General features: G+C 36.1%; 1 protein-coding gene across 2 annotated transcripts in view; it reads left to right on the forward strand.

Annotated features, from left to right (window-relative positions):
* The window catches only part of LRPPRC (leucine rich pentatricopeptide repeat containing), an 87,796-nt gene that overhangs the window by 17,181 nt on the left and 51,104 nt on the right, over positions 1–19,511 (forward strand). For both annotated transcript variants that reach the window (XM_071577388.1, XM_071577398.1), the window contains exons 11-20: positions 69–176; positions 5,960–6,078; positions 6,690–6,783; positions 10,312–10,381; positions 13,910–13,937; positions 16,184–16,241; positions 17,341–17,447; positions 17,659–17,736; positions 18,061–18,114; positions 18,826–18,939. In XM_071577388.1, coding sequence (XP_071433489.1) covers positions 69–176; positions 5,960–6,078; positions 6,690–6,783; positions 10,312–10,381; positions 13,910–13,937; positions 16,184–16,241; positions 17,341–17,447; positions 17,659–17,736; positions 18,061–18,114; positions 18,826–18,939 — 830 coding nt within the window. The remainder of the gene's footprint in view (positions 1–68; positions 177–5,959; positions 6,079–6,689; positions 6,784–10,311; positions 10,382–13,909; positions 13,938–16,183; positions 16,242–17,340; positions 17,448–17,658; positions 17,737–18,060; positions 18,115–18,825; positions 18,940–19,511) is intronic.

Below are 19,511 nucleotides of genomic sequence, written 5' to 3' on the forward strand. Positions count from 1 at the left end.
TTTAGTTTTTTTACATGTGCTTCTTTAGAGTACGTTTGCACTGTTTAATTATTTGTGAATGTTTTCAGCCTTGGCCATTGATGTGATGAAAATGATGAAAGAGGAAGGCTTGCCGCTCAGACCTCACTATTCCTGGCCACTGCTAGTTCAGTACCACAAAGAGAAGAATCTTCAAGGTGAGTTGTGTGATAATGCTCCAGTAGCATTATTGCAAACCTGGTGCACAAATCTTAATTACAACACTGCTGTGAGGTTCATCAGACTCTTGAAAGTACACAAAGACCTTGTTGCATTTCTGTCCTTGTTACAAACAATTTTTCTTTTGAAAAGACTTACTTTAAAACCTCCTTTCTTACATGATCATGATACAGTTCTACAAATTTCAAGTCTACCATTGCACAGAAAGATGTGGGAGAGCGTTTAGTTATCTTTTTACCTCTTCATGTTCTTTCTGCCTTCCACTGGTTCTTTCTGCTGCTCATTACCTTTTACAGTTTACTCTTGAAGAAACTGAAATCCAAGTGAGGAATTTAAAAGTAAGGTTTTGTTATAGTGGCGCTCTCATACTGCAAACCCAGTCCTTTTTTTCAGGCCAACTTGTTATTATCTGCCTGGTAAACCAAACGTGAGCTTCGTTACAATCATAAAAACTGCCGGAGAACCTTCTTTGCTGAATGTGTAAGCCTGACCTGACAGCATACTGATTGAAGGACAAAAATGCTCAATCTTTGGGATTCTTAAGTAGGTTTAAGCATTTAGCATACTTTCCCCTGTTACACATGGGGATGTCTACAGGATATGAATAAGAATTGAACAAATATTAAATTTTAGAGTACAGTATCTAATTCTTTGGTTTGCGTTATTGGTAATTCAGAAAGAATGGTATTGTAAAAAGATGCTTTTAACAGAAGTACTTCCCCCTTGGGGAAACAAAAAACTGTCTTTTTCATCTTATCTCACAGTATAATGTGCTTTAGAATGAGATGCAGAGTTGTTAGTGTGACACTGGGTGACAAACAAAATGCACAAACAAAAAAAAAGTGCTTTTAGCACTCTTCATATCGCAATTTTATCTTAAATATACAGTCACATTCCAGTTTGGAAGAAATGCTGAAACAAGTATTCCCTAATTGTTTCTGGCTATAAAAATGTCTCAAGTCTTTTTCAAAAAGCCTTTGTGAAAACAATATTCAGTTTTTATTAACTCCTTAGGCTCTGTTCTTGCTAGACTACTTCCCAAGTTTATCTGCTCCCAGGTTTTCAAATCCTTGAAAGTTCTGTGATATTTCAAAAGTCTGGCAGCGTTGTTTTAGTTGGGTCCTTTGTGACTTACTCCAAGTACAATGTTGCCAAAAATAAGTAAAATTGAAATCAGTGCCGTACTTCTCTCTGTGGATGCTGCCTACTGAAAAAATGTGCTTTCGGTTACTCCATGGAAATTTTCACCTCACTAATGTAATTCTGAAAGCCATTGGAAGTATTTTTAGATTTATACTTGGCTCCCAAAATTGAAGCAATATTTGAGTGTTGAGAGAGAAACTTAGGTTTTCATATTTCTTTTGGTCTCTGTCAAGGTCAGAGGTTGCCTTAATTTGGACTCCCTACTATAGAAATCAACTGTGCTTTGGCTAGTAGTTTCTGCTGGAAGTCATGTAAGCAAATGGAGAAGAAAACTGATGCAGGAACCCTCAGTTGTAGCATTTTTAGCCTTTTTCTATCTGCAGAGACATTGCATACATACGCTTCTGTATGGCTCTAAGATGAGACTGCAGATTTGCAAACTCATTTTTGTGGCATGCCTTAGTGGCCAAGTTTATACTGCCAAGTGGAAGTATTAACTGCTTGGTGCATTCCTTACACAAGTCAGTAATTCTTCAATTCTTAAAATACATTAGATAAAAAGATACCTAATCAATTGCTTCTGCAGTGACGGATCAGTGTAAGTCTTCTTGCTGCATTATGAAACTCTTCTTCCCCATATATAAGCTTGAATTCAGTTTTTTGAAGTTAATAATAAAAAATGAATAAATGAGATCCACTATTTGAAAATGCTATCAATACACTTGAAGAAAAGTAAATAGGGGGAAAAAGCCATCCACCCTGAAATTGTTTCATAGAAATAATGGAGCAAACAATAATGCATTGAGAACCTAAAGATGACAGCCGATAGTACATGAACAGAATGGTTCTTTCTAGCAGCAAAAAATTATAATGCTGTGTGAACAGAAGTATAGACCCTGTATCACATCTCACACAGCAAATAAGGTAGTAATTTCTCAACAAAGTAGTAACGCCCAGCCTAATGTGTTTAATTTTGTGTCTTGCTATAGGTAAGGCTGGAAACGGAAAAGAATTTTGAAGAAAAACTTAAAAATCTCATAGGATGTAGACAGTGAATTAAATAATAATTGAAAAACACAGAATACAAGCAGCAACTGATCTACAACTGTAGTGTACAAATGTCTGAATTATTACATATATGGTGCAACCCAATTATATAACAAGGAGCAATGTTTAATTAAACACTTCTCTAATATTTATAATGGCAAAAGCTGACACTCGATAGCAAATTTAATTCTGTAATTTCTGTATTATGGAATCATGTTTGAAAGAAAGGTGGCTGAGAGGAATGAAACTGAACAGGGCTAGTTTTTAAATGCACCTTAGAGAACCTAACCACTCTGAAATAGCAAAGAGTTTTTTTCAGTCATTTTACACAGGCAAATATTTTCAGGTGGGGCATTGCCTTCACTGTGCATCCATATCAGTTGATAAATACTTATTCCTTTAATATTTATTAGGCTTTTCATTTACTTGTTTCTTTAATATTTATTAGGCTTTTAGAAATGAAAAGTGCTTGCAGGGTTTAAAAGATCAGTGTGTGGTGGATCTGAAACTTATTGGCACTGGGACTGATCTTTCATCAGGTTGTGCACTGAAACCAGGAGGACCTACTGTATATAAGCAGAAATGTTGGACTTGTGCATGTTACTGAATATTCTATACCTTCCCTTTGTCATTGAATGATCATGTTATTTTTAAAAAACTTTTTTGAAAGTCAGTTATGTTTTACTTTTGGGTTCTTCTAAACAAAAAGCATGGTTAGTGAAGGGTAATTCATTTTTACTTTGGAAAATAAGAGTCTGGGTTCTGAGGGGAATACGGATAGTGATTACACAAAGGAACTGGTTGAATTACTGTTTTATAGACAAACTTTTCTGACAAGGAACATTCTGAGTGCATCTGAAAGTACTAACACAACAAAAATGTATGAAATACTATGTTTTCCTGAATGAGGTTTTTTTGTTTCTTTAGAAAAATGCTTAAAGCCAAATTTTACTGCCCTTGCATATGTAGAACTCTACATAACTGCCTTAGATATTCTACATAACTGCCTTAGAAATTCCTCCTGTTCTTGTGGGAGTGCTTTAGGGGGAGGCATGACTTAACTGTGAGAAACTTGAGAAATGAAAGGTGGACTAAAATGCAAATATCACTTTTCAGTTTTTGAAAAGCAGCTCTACCGCAGAAATAGGGTGAGCATCTTGTAGTTCTCTCTTATATTTGTTCTCCAGTAAATTGATTTGAGGTTGAAATCTGTTCTCTTGAGGTGTTTGAATGCTGTTTCTAGTATTGGCAGAAAGAAGAACAGAAGTTAGGCTGTGTTTTCTTCCCTATTTCTGTCGTCTTTCCAGTCACTGTATACTCAGCTCCTGCGTCCTTGCATATATCAGATCAAGATCTCAAAAAACCTGGTCTTGATCAAGCAGAAGACTTGACTGTGAGTTTTAGTTATGCCCAGTCTTCTGAATCAATGGTCTTTGAAGTGGGGTGTGCCAGACAATCCACTGGGCTGTGAGCAGGCTGTTAATAAAGAAGTATTTTATCCTTTTTTTGTCTTTTTCTGTATGTTTTATAATGCCCATAATATATCAGTACAGCAGTACATGTAATTCTAAATCAATATACATGTATTTGAGGGTGTTCTCAAGTAAGTTCATGAGACCAGGGTTCTAGAAGAACATGACTGCACTTTTGTGTCTCTCTGTTTTAGTCAGTTCTTTGACTTGAAGGGAGAAGAGGTCAGTGTATTTTCCAGCATGAGAAGCAAAGAATTTCTAAAAGTCCACACACATAATGCTCAAATCCTTTTTCATGCATGCATTTGACAATTTTATAGTATTTTAATTGAAATATAAAGGTTTCATTGCTTTGTATTGTGGAAGATGTTTATTTGACTATAAAGCAGTTCTGGTTTTGGTGAGGTAGAAAATGTATGCAAAATTGTAGGATTCTGTTTTGGTTTTTGTTAATCTTCTGTCCCCTCAAAAATTGTACATCAGCCATATTAAAAAAAAACCCCAAACCAAGGCTACCACACATACCTTCATTTTATGTTTTCAATTGCTTTATGCGCATTATTGTTATGGTACTCCTCCTTAATCTGCTTCTTGCTGTTGTGCTCGTGTTCTGTTCCTCATATATTCCCTTTCTGGCTCAGGAACTGTGCCCAGCCTGTCTCCTAAGGAATGGGGATGCTTTACAAGCCTTTTTTCTACTCTGTTCTGGGTACAAGTTTGAACTCATTCCTCCTGAGTTTACCACACCTTATTCACTATGGGATCCAGTTCTTGGTCTTCAAACTACTTTTTAGTGATGCAGATACAGTTATTTTTGAAAAGGTTTCGGCATAAGAGGACTTAATGTATTTTTGGAAAGTTGAAAACATGAAATAAAAACTAGCTGTCAACATTTGTAAGGTATCAAGGAAGACCTAGTGTAATTATTTCTTTATTCATGTTTTTGCAGATTCTGGTCCAAAATCAGAGTTTTGTTTAAGGCAAACTTGAACAGACGATGCGACTTTAATCTAGTGTGACTTGCCTGCATGTATTTTCAAGTGCTCAAAGGGAATTCACATTTGATTATTTGCACCATAGTGCACTGCATAAAATATTCATGGAAGTGTCACTTTTCCATAGGTGGCACTCCGGGGCAAAGACAGGGACTTTGGACATTTTTAAAGTAATAAGTATGAAATGCAAGTTGAAAAAAACATATGCTGTTTGGTACTGGTGTCCTGCAGCAACTGACAAATCAATTTTAGACCAGCAAAAAGTGATTGTACCTGTATTGTTTTTGACAGGGGTTCAGATTTTGCTAGCTGAGGTTATTATAAGTTTTTGCAAATCAGAAGAGTGTGAGCAATTAAAAAGAATGAAATATACTTTAAAACCAGACTGTAGTTGCTGCACTGTTAACATTAGTTATCTTTTGTCTTCAAATACGTGTCTAAACTGATATACAGTCTAGTGTGAAGTGATCTGAACCCTGTAAAAGTTACCATGAGCTTCACTGGGCTTGGGAGACCCCCAGCCTTTTTCTGAATTTCCAGCTTGAAGTTGACGTATTGATAGAGGGATCAACCTGTTTGATTACAAACATGTTACTGATTTTAAACAAATCCAGAGACCAACTTGAATGCTTGCTTTGCTAATTAGGGTTGGATGTTGGGAACAAAGCTAACAATGTATGATGTATTGAAGAATGTTTTTGTATCTTGAATTTGATGATATACTTTACATCATATTTGTTATATGTATTTCATTCACAGTAATGTGGATGTTTTGATGAATAACTCTAAAAAGTGTTTTATAAATATAATTAACTTATACATTCACTGTGTTAGAAAATAACCTTGTGTATTAGCAATTTCTAAACTGAACTTTCACATTTTTAATAGTACAGCACAGAACAGCAAGTTTAGTAAATCTATTCTAAATTTCCCAATTAAGAATTCTATTAATACCTAAAACAGAAATGTTGGATTTTTCATGACAATTTCAAGGAGGGAAATTAAGAAGCCAATTCCTTTTGTAAAACAACATTTATTTTTAAATGTTGATTCTCAGATTTTCATTTTCTGAAATGCTTAGCCTTACCAATTTTGCCTTCATAGGTGTCTTTGAAGTCCTCAAAGTGATGCACGAGTTGGGGGTGGAACTGGATGCAGAAACATACACAGACTATGTTTTTAAAAATTTTGCTGATAGTGAAACTGCTCGTTCCCAGCTGAAGGTGAGTTTACATTTTAAATTTGTAAAAATGACTATTTCATGGCTTGTTATTCTGTGTTCTCTGTGGAGGCTTTAGATCACAGTAATGCTCCAAACATGAACCTGCTATGATGAAGCCTATTCAGAATATTTAGATTACTTTTCAAACAGTCGTTGCACTGATGGGTTCTTCAATGTGTCTTTCTCCTGCTGCTTTTCTTTTTCTTCTTTAGAACTAACCAAAATATTTTGCTCCAGACCTAGTAGCATTCTGTTTCCTGAAGTGGACAACTAAATAAATGAATAATGCTTCCTTTTTTTTTTAACTGAGAATTGGAAGTATTGCAGTTGTTTCTGGTGGATTTTTTTTAGTATGTTGAAGGATTGAGAATTGCAGACCAAGTTTAACTGTGCGAGTCTTTCTGTCTTTGGTAACTTTGTGTCTTGCAGTAATTTTTGATCAGTAGCACATTACTTGAGTAGCCATGAGACTTCTGTGGAGCACTTTCTGTGTTCTCACCAGCTATCTGTACAAGAATGCCAATGCCCTTTGGGAAGAAAGTGTTTAAAAATGCAGAATATCAGAAGGTCTTCTCTGTATGAAGTTCCAATGATTGATTGCTTTTTCTTTAGAAAAATGGCTGCCTGTTTGAAAGTGTTGAACTCCATGTAGCAGAAATAAGATGGGAAGCAGCAAATGGAAGACTAGACAAGGTTCTTTCTATATGTAAGTATTTCTCATGTGGCATGTTTCTACATACTGCAGTGTTGATTGGTTGTAGGCTAAAAGGTTTACTTGTATTAATATATGAGGTTTAGAGATAGGTAGTAAACTTGTGCAAATTGTTTTTTATGTGGGGTCTTCTATGATGAGGTGTCAGATGAGATGTGAAACTACCGATTCTGAACAATATATCATGGTTAAATTCTTCTGTGGTTTTTTGAACCTGGCCATAAGATTTATATGTGAGTTATTTGCAAATAACATCTTTACTGTGGTTCTGAGAGGAAGTTATAGGCAGGTGGGGGTTGGTCTCTTCTCCAAGGCACTCAGCAATAGGACAAGGGGGCACGGGCTCAAGCTCTGCAAGGGGAAATTTAAGTTGGAGATCAGAAAAAAATTCTTTACAGAGAGAGTAATCAGGCCTTGGAATGACCTGCCCAGAGAGATGGTGGATTCTCCATCCCTGGAGTTTTTTAAACTGAGATTGGACGTGGCACTGAGTGCCATGATCTGATAAACAGACTGGAGTTGGACCAGAGGTTGGACTTGATGATCTCAGAGGTGTTTTCCAACCGAGTTGATTCTATGACACTGGTACATGGAGAGCCTAAGGAAACAGTTTGTTTTGCACCATGAGTTTTAGGTGGTTGGTGCTGGGATTGCTTTGGTTTGCAGCATCAAACCAAAGGAGGACGCTGGTCTCACAATATGGCTGTGAAGTACTGCAGAATTGTTACAGAAAGAACCAGCTTTAAAGAACTGCTTGGCACTGACAGTAACCTCGGTATGTTCTGCTGATCTGCTGGTCATGGAATGGATGTGTTTAAATGCAACTGGTTAATAAGGCATTCACGTTGCAGCAACATGTTTAAGAGTTTTTTCCAAAGACTGTTATGATGCTCAGTGCTTGCAAAAGTTAATTTATGTTATTGACTGAATGTATGACATGGGATGATGTGCTTGGTTCAGTAGGAATATATGATTCTCTTAAAAATTTAAATAGGGTGTTTATTTGCCTTGTATGTGGAGATGCTAATGAAACATCTAAATTTGGGATAAATCTGTCACAGAAAGATCTCGGTAAACAATTTTGTGTGTCAAGGCTCAGGGGAAAGCTTAAACAGTCTTTTGCTGCAGTTATCATGAACTGTTTTATTTAACAAAAATAGAAGTAAGTAGTGTGTACACCATGACTCTGGGAAGCCATTGTGTTGCAAATGAAAAAATTGAGTAATTACTAATCAGTGATTTAATTTTTGTATTAGAGATTTATCAATTAGTGATTCTTAACGTTCACCTTACATTTTGCCACTATTTGGTTTTTTATTACAAAAAAATCATAAACCCAACGATTGACTACAAAAAAAATGAAGTACCTAAAATAACTTGGAATTATATTTTAAAGGATAACTGTTTGTTAAAAGCAATGAAATTTCTTCTGGAAGCTGGAGGAGTTGGTTTTTTTTTCCCTAATGGAAAAGTAGACCCACCACTGCACACTGATTTTGGTTAACTGAAATACTCAGATTTTAATGTGTTCCAAGACACAAATATGTCTATAGCTGTTATGGTAAATGTATATGATATCAAAAGTATGATAGTGGCACATATAGTAGTCTGTTCTTTCTTACTGTCATGAAATTAGTATCACATAGAATATTATTTAGCCGTTTTCTGTGAGTTGAATTTAAATCTTGTAGGGGTATTTCTGTTTACAAAGAGTAGGGTTAATAATTCATGGAGACATATCAAATTTCTTTGAACTTGAGCTTTAAAGGAACGTACTCCGTAAATAGTTTACCAAGCTGAAATGAATGCTAGTAAATCTAATTAGCACCTATGTGATGATAAGGCAGAGATATTAAACAGCTGATTTTTTTTTAATTTGTCTCCTTTTGCAGTAATACAAAGAGGGAGGGAGAAATAGATTCGGTATGGAAAATAGTTTGAGATTGTCTCATCAGTGTAGTCAGAGGAGGAGAAGGTTGGTTATTAATGCTGGCTGCTATCTGGGTGTATTGATTCAGCTGCTCAGGCCTTATAATGTATAGATTTCTGCTACTGACAAGAAGAAAACTACGAAGCATCAGCTGAGGAATCTGGGTGCATAAGGCAGTGTACATGAGAGCCGCTTTTTCCCTTTATCATGCCATTCCATTCCACTTCATTGTCAGCCCCTTGATTTTCTCAGACTTGTTTGTTGCTAAGGAAACCAGGTTGCCGATTGTCAGCAGCAGCTGAGCATACCAAGATGCTTTTCTACTCGCCTTTTTACGAGCAAAAAGTTTAATGTACTGCTGGAGGAGAATTTCTGTTGAGGGTGTCTTGAAATCAACTTTACCTGAGATTTTCAAACAAAAAAAAAATGGTCCAACATTTAAAACTTTCCATATTCTACATGCCTGGAGTTAGACGAAGGAAGTGGTTTTAGCATGTTGTTGCTGCCTTTTGCTTCCCAGGTTTCTTTAGAGCTGGTGGTTTTATTTTGGGTTTCTTCTACCATATACCATATTGCAGCCCTTGCTGAAAGGGCCCTGTGCATTCAGGTTTTTACAGCAGTTCATTCCATTGTGATGCCAAAGAGAGATGATAATAACTTCATACAGGACGTAAATGCATCTGCTACTGTGTTTTCTTTATTTTGCTGGTCTGCGGTGCTGGAAGGAGAGGCAGCAATTCTAGAGGAAGAAGGTATAATGATTTGGAATCTTTGGCCAAGAAATGATAAAAAGATGAGGACATAAGGCATAACTGTAAATGACCCCTCAGGGATGTATAATTTTAAGTGCTTTTCCATTTTCTTTGTGTTCAAGTATTATTCTAAATATCGACATTTAGAACTGTATATTTTTCTGGCTTTTTCCCCTTAGTTTGAATTTAATTCACTTTAGCTGGAGCTACTTTCTTGCCGGGCCATTTACGCTAGCAGAAGCAAACACCTGAGAAAGTGTTGTGCCAATGGTTTTTTATTTGGTAGTTTGGGTTTGGTTTTGGGTTTTTGGTGATTATTTTATTTTTATTATTAGTTAAAAAATAGAAGGCTAAATTGTGAAACCTATGTTAAGGTAGGTATTGAGTCTGAAAGAATTAGCAAACCATTTACCTCCAGTAGGTCTTTTTGTGTTCCAGCACTAATATCTCAAGCTTTCTTCATTAGGATTGTTTGAGGTTTGTTTTGCTTTTTGGAATTGGCCATGTACTTTTTTACAGATAGGGATGCTTAGTCCAATTAATAATTCATAAAAAACATAATGTATTAACTATGTACATTAAAGGCAATGAAGAGGGAAAAAGTATCTCTCTGAATATTTGATTGCTTTTGAAATGCAGCAAATTTAGAGCTGATAAAAACAGGCCAGTTTCAAATACCTTGGTATTTTAAATTTTGATTTATAAATGTTTGTCAGCATTTACTAAACTTACAAAATGTTTGTTTTTTAAAATGACAGGCTGTTTCCATGACCCGCTGAGTTGTTGCAGTTCAGGGATTATTTTACAATGACTATTGAGAAATATTTCTCTGATTTACAGTGTCTTCAGCAAACACACCTTCTATTGATTGTCGTCTGTTTAGAAACAGCCTCATTTGGGGTTTTAAAAGGTAAGGTTGCTGTATGAATACCTTTTTTTTCCTCTCTGTAACAAAGTTCCCTCTCTTTTTTGCTTTGTTGTGCATAAGCCTGTTGAGGTTTTTGCCCCCCACTCCATGTCTGAAACTATAAGAAGCATTCCAGGTATAGGTGGGGATATTGTTGTTCCTCCCTGCTTTCCTCATTTTCCTCTCCTTGGCAACATATGAGCATATATTTGATAGTAGATCAAAACAACTTCACTGTTCTTGTTTGTTCTGTTGTATTTACCAGTATATAAACATTTGGGGGTTTATCTTTATTCACTTTTTTGTTTATAAACAGCTATGCTAATCTAAGATTTCCCTAAAGATTTTCACTATTAACCATTAATGGGATGCTTAATGAAGACAAATACCAGTAGGAGCTTGGCATATTCTGCTACATCTGCTAGTTTTCTGTGCCCTTTGGTTTACTATGACTCATGAATGCTCACATGTAACACCTAGTCTTGTGCTTCATATTCACAGCCATATGGTCCCATTTTGCAAGGAGGGTTCCTTGGCAACTTGCAGGGTTATCTTAAGCTTATGCCAGTACATGGGGCGGTCTCGTGGTGTAAAGGAGAGCACTCTGCACTCTGAATCCCAAGGTCCTGAGTTCGAGTCTCAGTGGGGACCGTCTCCTGGCAGTTCAATGCCTCTCTGCCATCCCATCTCGTCAGATCTCAGATGCTCAGCAGGGTCAGCCCCGGTTAGTACCGGGTGCTGTGACAGTCCCGAGGACTTCACTGTCACTGTCCAAGCTCGCTCGGTCGTGGCAGATGGACCTCAGGACTTAAATGGTGGGGCCAGTTCTGTGCACGCTGTGCCTCACCTAAAAAATCCACTGTGCAAGCTGGAAGGGCACACCCACGTGGGGAGAGCCCTGCCCAAATCTGCGTTGGCCATGTCTGGCCATACATACATGCTAGTACATGGGAATGAGGAAGTATTTCTATTATGCAGTGGGGCATTTGCCCCAGTCGGACACTTAGGACTGTGATTGAGGGGATTTTTTCAGCGTACCTACACTGTGGGGTTGAGAGTCACTTAATATTACTCAGGACTAGAGTTTGAAGGCTGAGTTTGTTCTCTAAGTTATTTCCTAAATCTTTGTAATGAGTTAGAACTGTGTCTAGGTTGGATACCAGTAAAACTAACAGGTGAACATGACCAAAATAATTTCCTAGTAAATTTCATGTTCTGTATCTAGCTGATCCTGCTCTACTATGGGAAAAGGAGGTAAAAAGCAAACCAGTGCTGAAATTTGGTTTGTTAACTAGGCCCTAGCTGACCTTGATATCCAAGGGATAAAGTGAAAAATGTTTTAATCGAACAGAGGTATTTTGCTGCTCCTTCTAGCAGTCAGCCCCAGAAGAATCTGTTTCAGCTGTATTAATTAAAGCAACAGATTTTTGAAGCACATTTTCTCACTGTAAGTATGATATACAATTGAAGTAGCTCTTGCACTGGAAAGGAAGCATGCCAGTGTTTACCACACACAACCAAGGCTAGCATGAAATACCCCTGCGACTGGGAAACTCTGCAGGTGTTCAGAATGTGATTTAAAGTATCTTTAAAATGTTACCATCTTGCTAGGAAAACTAGTTGCTAAAAATCATGCTCTTCTGAATTGAGAGATTTACTCGCCTTATGATCTGCACAGTTCCTGCTGTTGTGATTGCAAAAGTTACCGGATATCTAGGCTAAAAACTCAGAATTCTGATTCAAACTAATATTGGGGGCTCTTTGGTGTTTGTTTTTGTTGGGTTTTTTTTTTAATTGGTTGGATGTTTTTTGGTTTTTGGGTTTTGTTTTTGGTGTTTGGGTTTTTTGGGGGGCAGGAGGGTGTGATTTCCTTTTTACTTAAATGTTCCTTGCCATTTATGTATGTGTGTTTCTGTAATATGAGTCTTTCATGAGCCTGTATTGCTGCCTGGCTGGAGAAGCGATGTACAAGGTTGGCTTCTCCTAAATTTCACCCTAACGTTGTTTCTGAAAGCATGTCAACTCATGTTTCCTTTTCTGTTTTAAACCTATTGTTTTTAAACTGGAACAACCTGAACATGAAACTTTAGGGTGTGATAGGATAGAAGAATATTTTTACCTTTTACAAAGACCACAGCAAAATTTTATGGCTAGATGCAGGTCTTGAGTGTTCAAATGAGCAGAGTTCAGGACTGGCGTACAAAAGTACAGGGTAGGGACACCAGAGACACATGAACAATGTCTGTGGCAGACAGTTTATGGATTTCTGTTGAAACTGCTCTTCTCTAGTAACTGCTTCAAAGTATTCCCATTCTACTTGCCTGATGTACCATTACTATTTCAGAGTCAAGTGCTTTAGGAAATTGATGCATTTGATATCTGCAGTTCATTGTCATGCTGTCAGTGGTGGAGTGAGTTCATCCAACAAAGCTTAACTAACCTCACAGATGACATTTGCTTCTTCCTCTGTGTGGACCTCCATTTGACTCATTTTCAAATACAAGTAGCAGTTGCACAAAAGGAATATTACATTTCATAGGTTTGAAACTCCTAACTAAAATCCTAAACTTCTATGAATACTTTCAAGTTTTTGTGCATCTCTTTAGACTGACATCTTATCTTCCTTTTCTGAAATTGTAGGAAGCTAAAATCAGGTCATAAGTTTGTGTTCCCTTACGCTTGTCTGTGTTAATGCTGTTTTATAGTTGTTGAAAAGTTGTAGTTCTCGAAAAGCTACAGCTTATAGTGAGAATTTTGCTGTTCTACAAATAATAGGAATGCATCAGGATTTTTATACTCCAGAGAACTGGTTTACATTAAAGTGTCAGGGTTTTATCCTTCAGTGAACTGGTCGACATATGATTTTTGGTTGTAACCTCATGATGTTCAAAGAAGTGTTCTTCACCAAGTTCTTTTCTGTTCTGTTAGGGGAAAAAAAATGGGTTTGATTTCTACTTTTTGAAATATTATCTGTTTATCTCACTGTAGTGAACATTATACCTTAAAAGATTTTATTACTCTTTTTTTTTTAACATGGTATAAATGCACTTAGAGCTGCCTGTAGTTATCTTTTTGTGTTAAAAATCTAATGCAGTGGGGTGCAGATTTTTGCTCTAGCAAATTCCAGTTACTGAGTGCTTGTTACATGAAAGTACAACTTGTTTGAGCAAAGCTCATTTTCTGGAAATGCTACATAGAATGAAATATAAAGTGAAAAAATACAATCAAGCTACATCAAAAAATTTAACTAAAAATAGGACTAAACCACATTTTTTCTAGTCCTAAGTGATCTGTTTGGAATGTAGCATTTTTTAAAGCTTTTTAGTAGAAATTATGACCATATGGAGTATAGTAAAAAGGCCAGTACTTTTTACAAAATTAGTTCAAACAGTATGTGGCATTTATTGTATTTGAATTTTATCTAAATGGGAAAATACTCAGTGTTAATGTTCTGTGTTGTTTTAAAGAAAAATGCAAGAGTAAAATCATTTTGATGCTTTTTCATTTCTTATCCTTTGCTGCCCTCTTCAGCTCAGATGATGTACATCTTTGGAGTAAGGTAAGTGATGATAAAACTGATGATAAATAAAATCCAGCTTATTTAAGCACTGCATGTTTATGGTGCATTACTGTAAATCTGAATTCTGAGCCTGATAATTGTAGACCTGATTAATTTGAGCAAGATTGCTGTTAGTGGCAGATCGTACAAGTGTATGAAATTGAGATTTCAACTTGGACAGTTACGTGTAATTGTGAGAAATCACGTGTGGTGTTACCATTTCATGTAGCTTATGCTTCTGCAGTTTTTAGATCAATGTTGTTACAGCCGGCCATGGTCGTAGCTTCTGAAACAGAGTGTGCTGTGGTTGTGCTATCTGACATTAATTCACCTTCCTGCCCCTCCTAAAATTCCTTCCTACTAATAAAACAGTAAGGCACAATTAGTTTTTCAAAGTTTCTGTCATATGTCTTAAAACACTGAAGGCAAAGCCTGATAAAAGAAATCGACTGGATGAAGTTGAGGGGATATTACCAGTTATCTTGCTGACCCTGCATTAGGGACACTGCAGTATAACTTGGTCAATAGATTTTGCAGAGCATTAGCACAGAGCAGGCAAATACTGCCTGGGTTACAGAGTTTGAGAAGGGATGCACTGTGCTTTTTACTTTTATTCTTCAGTGCTGTAACTTCTGATTAAGAAAACTATATTTTAGATTTTGCAAAGAAGTCTTGGAATGAAATGGAAATTGGGATTTGGAATGTCACTGATTACTGATTTACTGCTAAATCAGTGCAGGGTTTTTTACATTTTACTACCATTTGCTCTTGTGCGATGATTCTGGTGAGAGGATGTTTTTGTCCTCTGCCTCTGTCCTTCCTTTTTTGCATTAAAACAAACAAAAAAACCCCACAATAAAATGGGAGGGAGGAAAAGGAAAAAAGATGATCTCTATTGCTCCTGTTGTGAAAATACTTTTGAAGGAGAGAGAGTTGAAGTAAGGCTGGTCTGCATGTGAATTAATATCTAGAGTTACTTCTGCTCTTCTTAACGATGCAAGATAGATAGATTTTGTTGTCTTCACTAAATTTAGGAGTAAATATGTGCATTGAACTTCTAAAATAAGAAATGCTAACTTTGGAAATAAATGGATAGCATGAGAAATAATATCACACATTCATTGTTTTCTGTAATCCATCCCTTTTAGTATTCTGAGATTTGATTTAAAAGAACTGTGCTATGACTTCCTTGGATTTTACTGTAGTGTGTGTTGATTTATCATAGGAAGATGAGGGCAAAAGGGCAGAAGAAAACTGTAGTTTAAGTGTACACAGTGTAAATAACGTTGGTAGAATGAAAAGTAATAGATGAGATATTCAGTTGTACATTTGGTACTTCATGGCTTTATTTATCCATTTTCATCAACAAATGAGGGTTAGGGTTCTGTTTCTTTTGTAACTACTTAAAACACAGCACTTTGGCAGTGAGAGTGCATCTCTTAACTTCTTTGACATAGCATTCTGCAATAACGGCAGATAAAACAAAAATTCTTGAAACAGTTACTATTTCAGTTTTTAACTGAAGATTTAAATCATAAGAATGATTTAATTTCCTTAAGAACAATCAAATTGATTTTTAAAGTGATGTAGTTTAGGTTAAAGTATTTGTAGAATGTGAGGCTTTTAGGTAAATGCTTCTTTTCCTTCGAAGGAAGTAAAATCTATGTATTTCTTCAGGTTGTATGATGGATAAAATGTGTGCTAAATGTAATTGAATGCAATTAATTTTTAAAGATGCATATTTTGTCATTCAAAATTGCACTTATTTACAACAGCTGTGCTAGTTCCCTTTTTTCTAGCAAAGCTTGATAAATGCTGATCGTTTATTTTTTTTAATGTATTTGCTTCTTTCAAATTAAAAGGGAAAAATGCTTTCTAGGCCACTTTCAGCCTTTTGGTAAATTGAAATAGAATTGTAGCATCTCCAGGAGTGACACTGGTTAATATTTTCTTTAAGCAGTGTCTTATGAGAGCTAACTTTCTGTAGAATGATATATAAACAGAATACTAGAGTGTCTCTGTCTTAATGCCATACCACAGAAAGCATTTCTGTTTGCAATATTTTTTCAGAAAAACCTATTATTTCCAAAAAAACCCCTTTGTATTTCTTAGGGAATGACTATGATGCGGTAAAGAATAATACTTTAACAGAGAAATGCTTTATTATTTTGAGAATTCAATTTCAGATACTATTTGTCCTTGCTTGCTTCTTTTGGCTGCAATGTACGATTATTCTGTCTCACCAGATAACAGAACTGTTGTACAAGGATGAACGTTATTGCCTGACGCCTCCAGGACCAACTGGTAGAGTTTCAATTTCTATGATTGTAACTTATCCACAAATCCGTTCTTCTGTGTAATGATGGGTTTGAGGGATTACAACAGTAAACACTGATTGCTTCTTTTTGAAAGTGAAATTTGAAAACATGTTGGGTAAAATCCTGATTCAAATAATCAGAGCATATTTTGTGGGATCCATGAGATTTATTTTTCTAAGCGTGTCGACCAAAATGGAGATTTAGAATGTATACAGTATCAGTGCTTAAATACTTAAAAAAAATTAAAAAATGCAGTCCTTCAACCTTGTTTTACTTTTAGTAGTTCTTCTGATTTTGTGAAGCACGGTGATACCTAATAGCCCAAATCTTCTACTCTGAAATGAATATACTTCTCTTGGTATAATGTGTTTTCTTTTTTAAAAGATGGGGTTTCCCCCCTCTGCCCTTTTGGAGCCAGAGGGGCAAGAGGGTATGGCTACAGCTAACATCTGAGAAGACAGTACTTGATGCTCTTCCTATTCCTGGCTACAGGACCCCATATATTTTTGCACTTGCATAGGCAAGAAACTTAGCACTGTTTGCTGAAATCTGTTCATCTGGATTTTCATTGACTAATGGGCAGCTTCTTTAGTATTAGTTGATTTAATGGTTGAAATATTTTTGTATGGCATTATATTAATATTGCAATATTTAATGTAGCTTGGTAATGGAATATGATGGGTAAAATGTACAGAATAAATATGCGAAGTATTAGAAATCTGTTTTTTCTTTTGAGCGATGACAAAATATTTGTGGCAACTATTTGGGGTAGCAGGCAGGAAAGGGGGGGAAGGCCTTGGGCAGTACCACTTCTGTCACACAGTAGTGGAAAAAATAGATTGAAGTAAGATTCTGTACTGAAAAGCTGTCACTAGGTCTGAAAATAATTAATATTCCTTTCACTCACCAGTTAGATATGTGCTCCCAAACCACATAATCTCTATGCCTCAGTGATCATTGTTGCCATTTCAGAGCCTCTCATCAGGGTGACATCTCACACCAAAATGATTTCTTATAAATTAATCTTGATAACATGACAGTCTCGGTAATTTTAGTGGAATGCTTTCTCTTGTTTTTTTCCACAGAAGCTGTTGGCTATTTTCTTTATCACTTGATTGACAGCATGAGTGACTCAGAGGTACAGGCCAAGGAGGAGCGTTTGAGACAATACTTCCATCAGCTGAAGGAGATGGTACCATTTCATTTTTTGCTACATAATGCCTGTCCTGCCTGACATGTATCTATTAGGTTTGAAATTGCTGCTTTTAAGTACAACCAGACCACTTCTCAATGACATGCAAGAGCTGGAGACTTGAATTATGTCTGAGATAATTTCTGTTAGACAAATTTCAGTTTGGTGTGTTTCAAAACTCATATAATTTTTTCCCCACCTCTTGGTACAGAATATAGTTATCCCTGCAAGCCACTGCAACGGCATTTGCAGACTGCTGGACTCCTCTCAAGTTCCTGAATTAATTAAGGTCTGTAGTTCTATAGCAATTACTTTGAATCTAAATTTCTGTGAATATGTTCTCCTTTGCAAAATAAATATCTTCATGCAGTGAGTATGTGTAAGCCTTTTAACCTTTCCATGATTTTTCGCTGTTGAAGCTGGTATCATTTCATATATGAAAAGGATACATTTAATAAATGTTTTTCAAGTCAGTGTAATAATGCTGCAGAATACAGCTTTTTTTAACATTGCTATTATATAATTATCTTGAACATTTTTAGTACTCTGTGCTTACTTAGAGATTGAATATTTTGGGGGGAGTTAGTGATATTTTTGTTGTACTGCATTTTAGGGTGCAAGGTTACTGTGTGATAAAAAATCCCTGTCTACAGACAACATTCCAGAAGTAAGTAAATTCACGGATAGCTGTGCTTGTTCTTACTGTAATAATACTGTTTGGATATTGGGTTTAGATGAAGTGTAATCGCTAGCTTTCACATCATGGAAGTATATTAATGCTATTTAAATCTACCATTTGAAGTTCAGAGGTTACTTTCCAGAGTAGGAGTAAAGGCTATCCAGATTTTCACATAGACCTGATACTTGACCTTGGAGTTGGCTGAGGTTTCATACCTCAGTTTCCCTGTCTGGTAAATATTTTTTGAAAGTTGTAGTTAGTTAACAGTAGTGGTGTGAGGCTTAATTCATGCTTGTAAATTACAGTGATCCACTTGAGTGGCAGGACCATATAAATCCATACTGCTTCTAATGGTGAAGTGTCAAGTCTTTACATCTCTGATCTGAGCAAAGTGGAGATGGAAAAAGAAACAGGCTTCTATTCCCTACTTCCCTGAACACAAAGAACTGAGTACGAGAGAAATACTAATGCTGACCTTTGTAGATATGTGACTTAATGCCTTTTTTTACTGTATTCCGACTCAAATCTTCAATTAGTATGTACTATTTAAACAGATAAAAGCATCCTTAAATGATTAAAAAATTTCTTAGAGTATGAAAGAAGAGGATTATTTTGTCTGTCTTTTATTAAAGTGCTCCGACAAGTTGTTTAGGGAAGGGTGTTTTTGCAATTGACGTTCTTTCTGTTACCTCCATTTAGAGTGCTAAATCTGACGTGTCTGCTTTGGAGAAGAAACTGGAAAAGCGAAAAGCTGAAAACCAGCCTATTACAGATGTCTTGAAACAACTCATACATGCTCTTTGTGAAGAAGAGGTATCTTAAGCAATGCAGAGATAATTGGAAACACATAGCTATATTTTTAAAGGACATAAATGACTGTATTATGGAAAGACATAGTTAAACAAAGACAAGTGCAGTGCTTGAGGTTTCATGGTTTGATGCTTATAAATCAAACATAAGTGCAAAAAGCAATTAAATCAAAAGGTTAACTAATTTCAGCAACACCTTGAATGGCATGTTTTGGGGTTGCTGAAGTTTGTTTACAATAATCTGCAAAGTGAATGATAGTAACAGCTGTGATAGGTTTATCATACATGCCAAATGTCCTTTCAAGCCATGGCTCCGGTCTCTTATATCTAGATTGTCAAGCAACTGATACATGCACTAGTCATTTGCAATTCAAATATTACTAGATTGTTAATGCAGGGATTGAAATTCCATTTTCCTGCAGGAGGAAAGCTCTTCTGAGATAAAGGGTCTCTTGCCTTCATTCGGCAGGCGTCCAGCTGTAGTTTACATTCATTTAGTGTGTGTCTGTAATTTGTGGGGTATCACCACACTTTTGTTCAGTTTCTTGTTCAGTGTGATCCTGCCTATAAAGCTGT

Source organism: Pithys albifrons, chromosome 2 (genome assembly GCF_047495875.1).
Source record: "Pithys albifrons albifrons isolate INPA30051 chromosome 2, PitAlb_v1, whole genome shotgun sequence".
Taxonomy (NCBI): domain Eukaryota; kingdom Metazoa; phylum Chordata; class Aves; order Passeriformes; family Thamnophilidae; genus Pithys; species Pithys albifrons.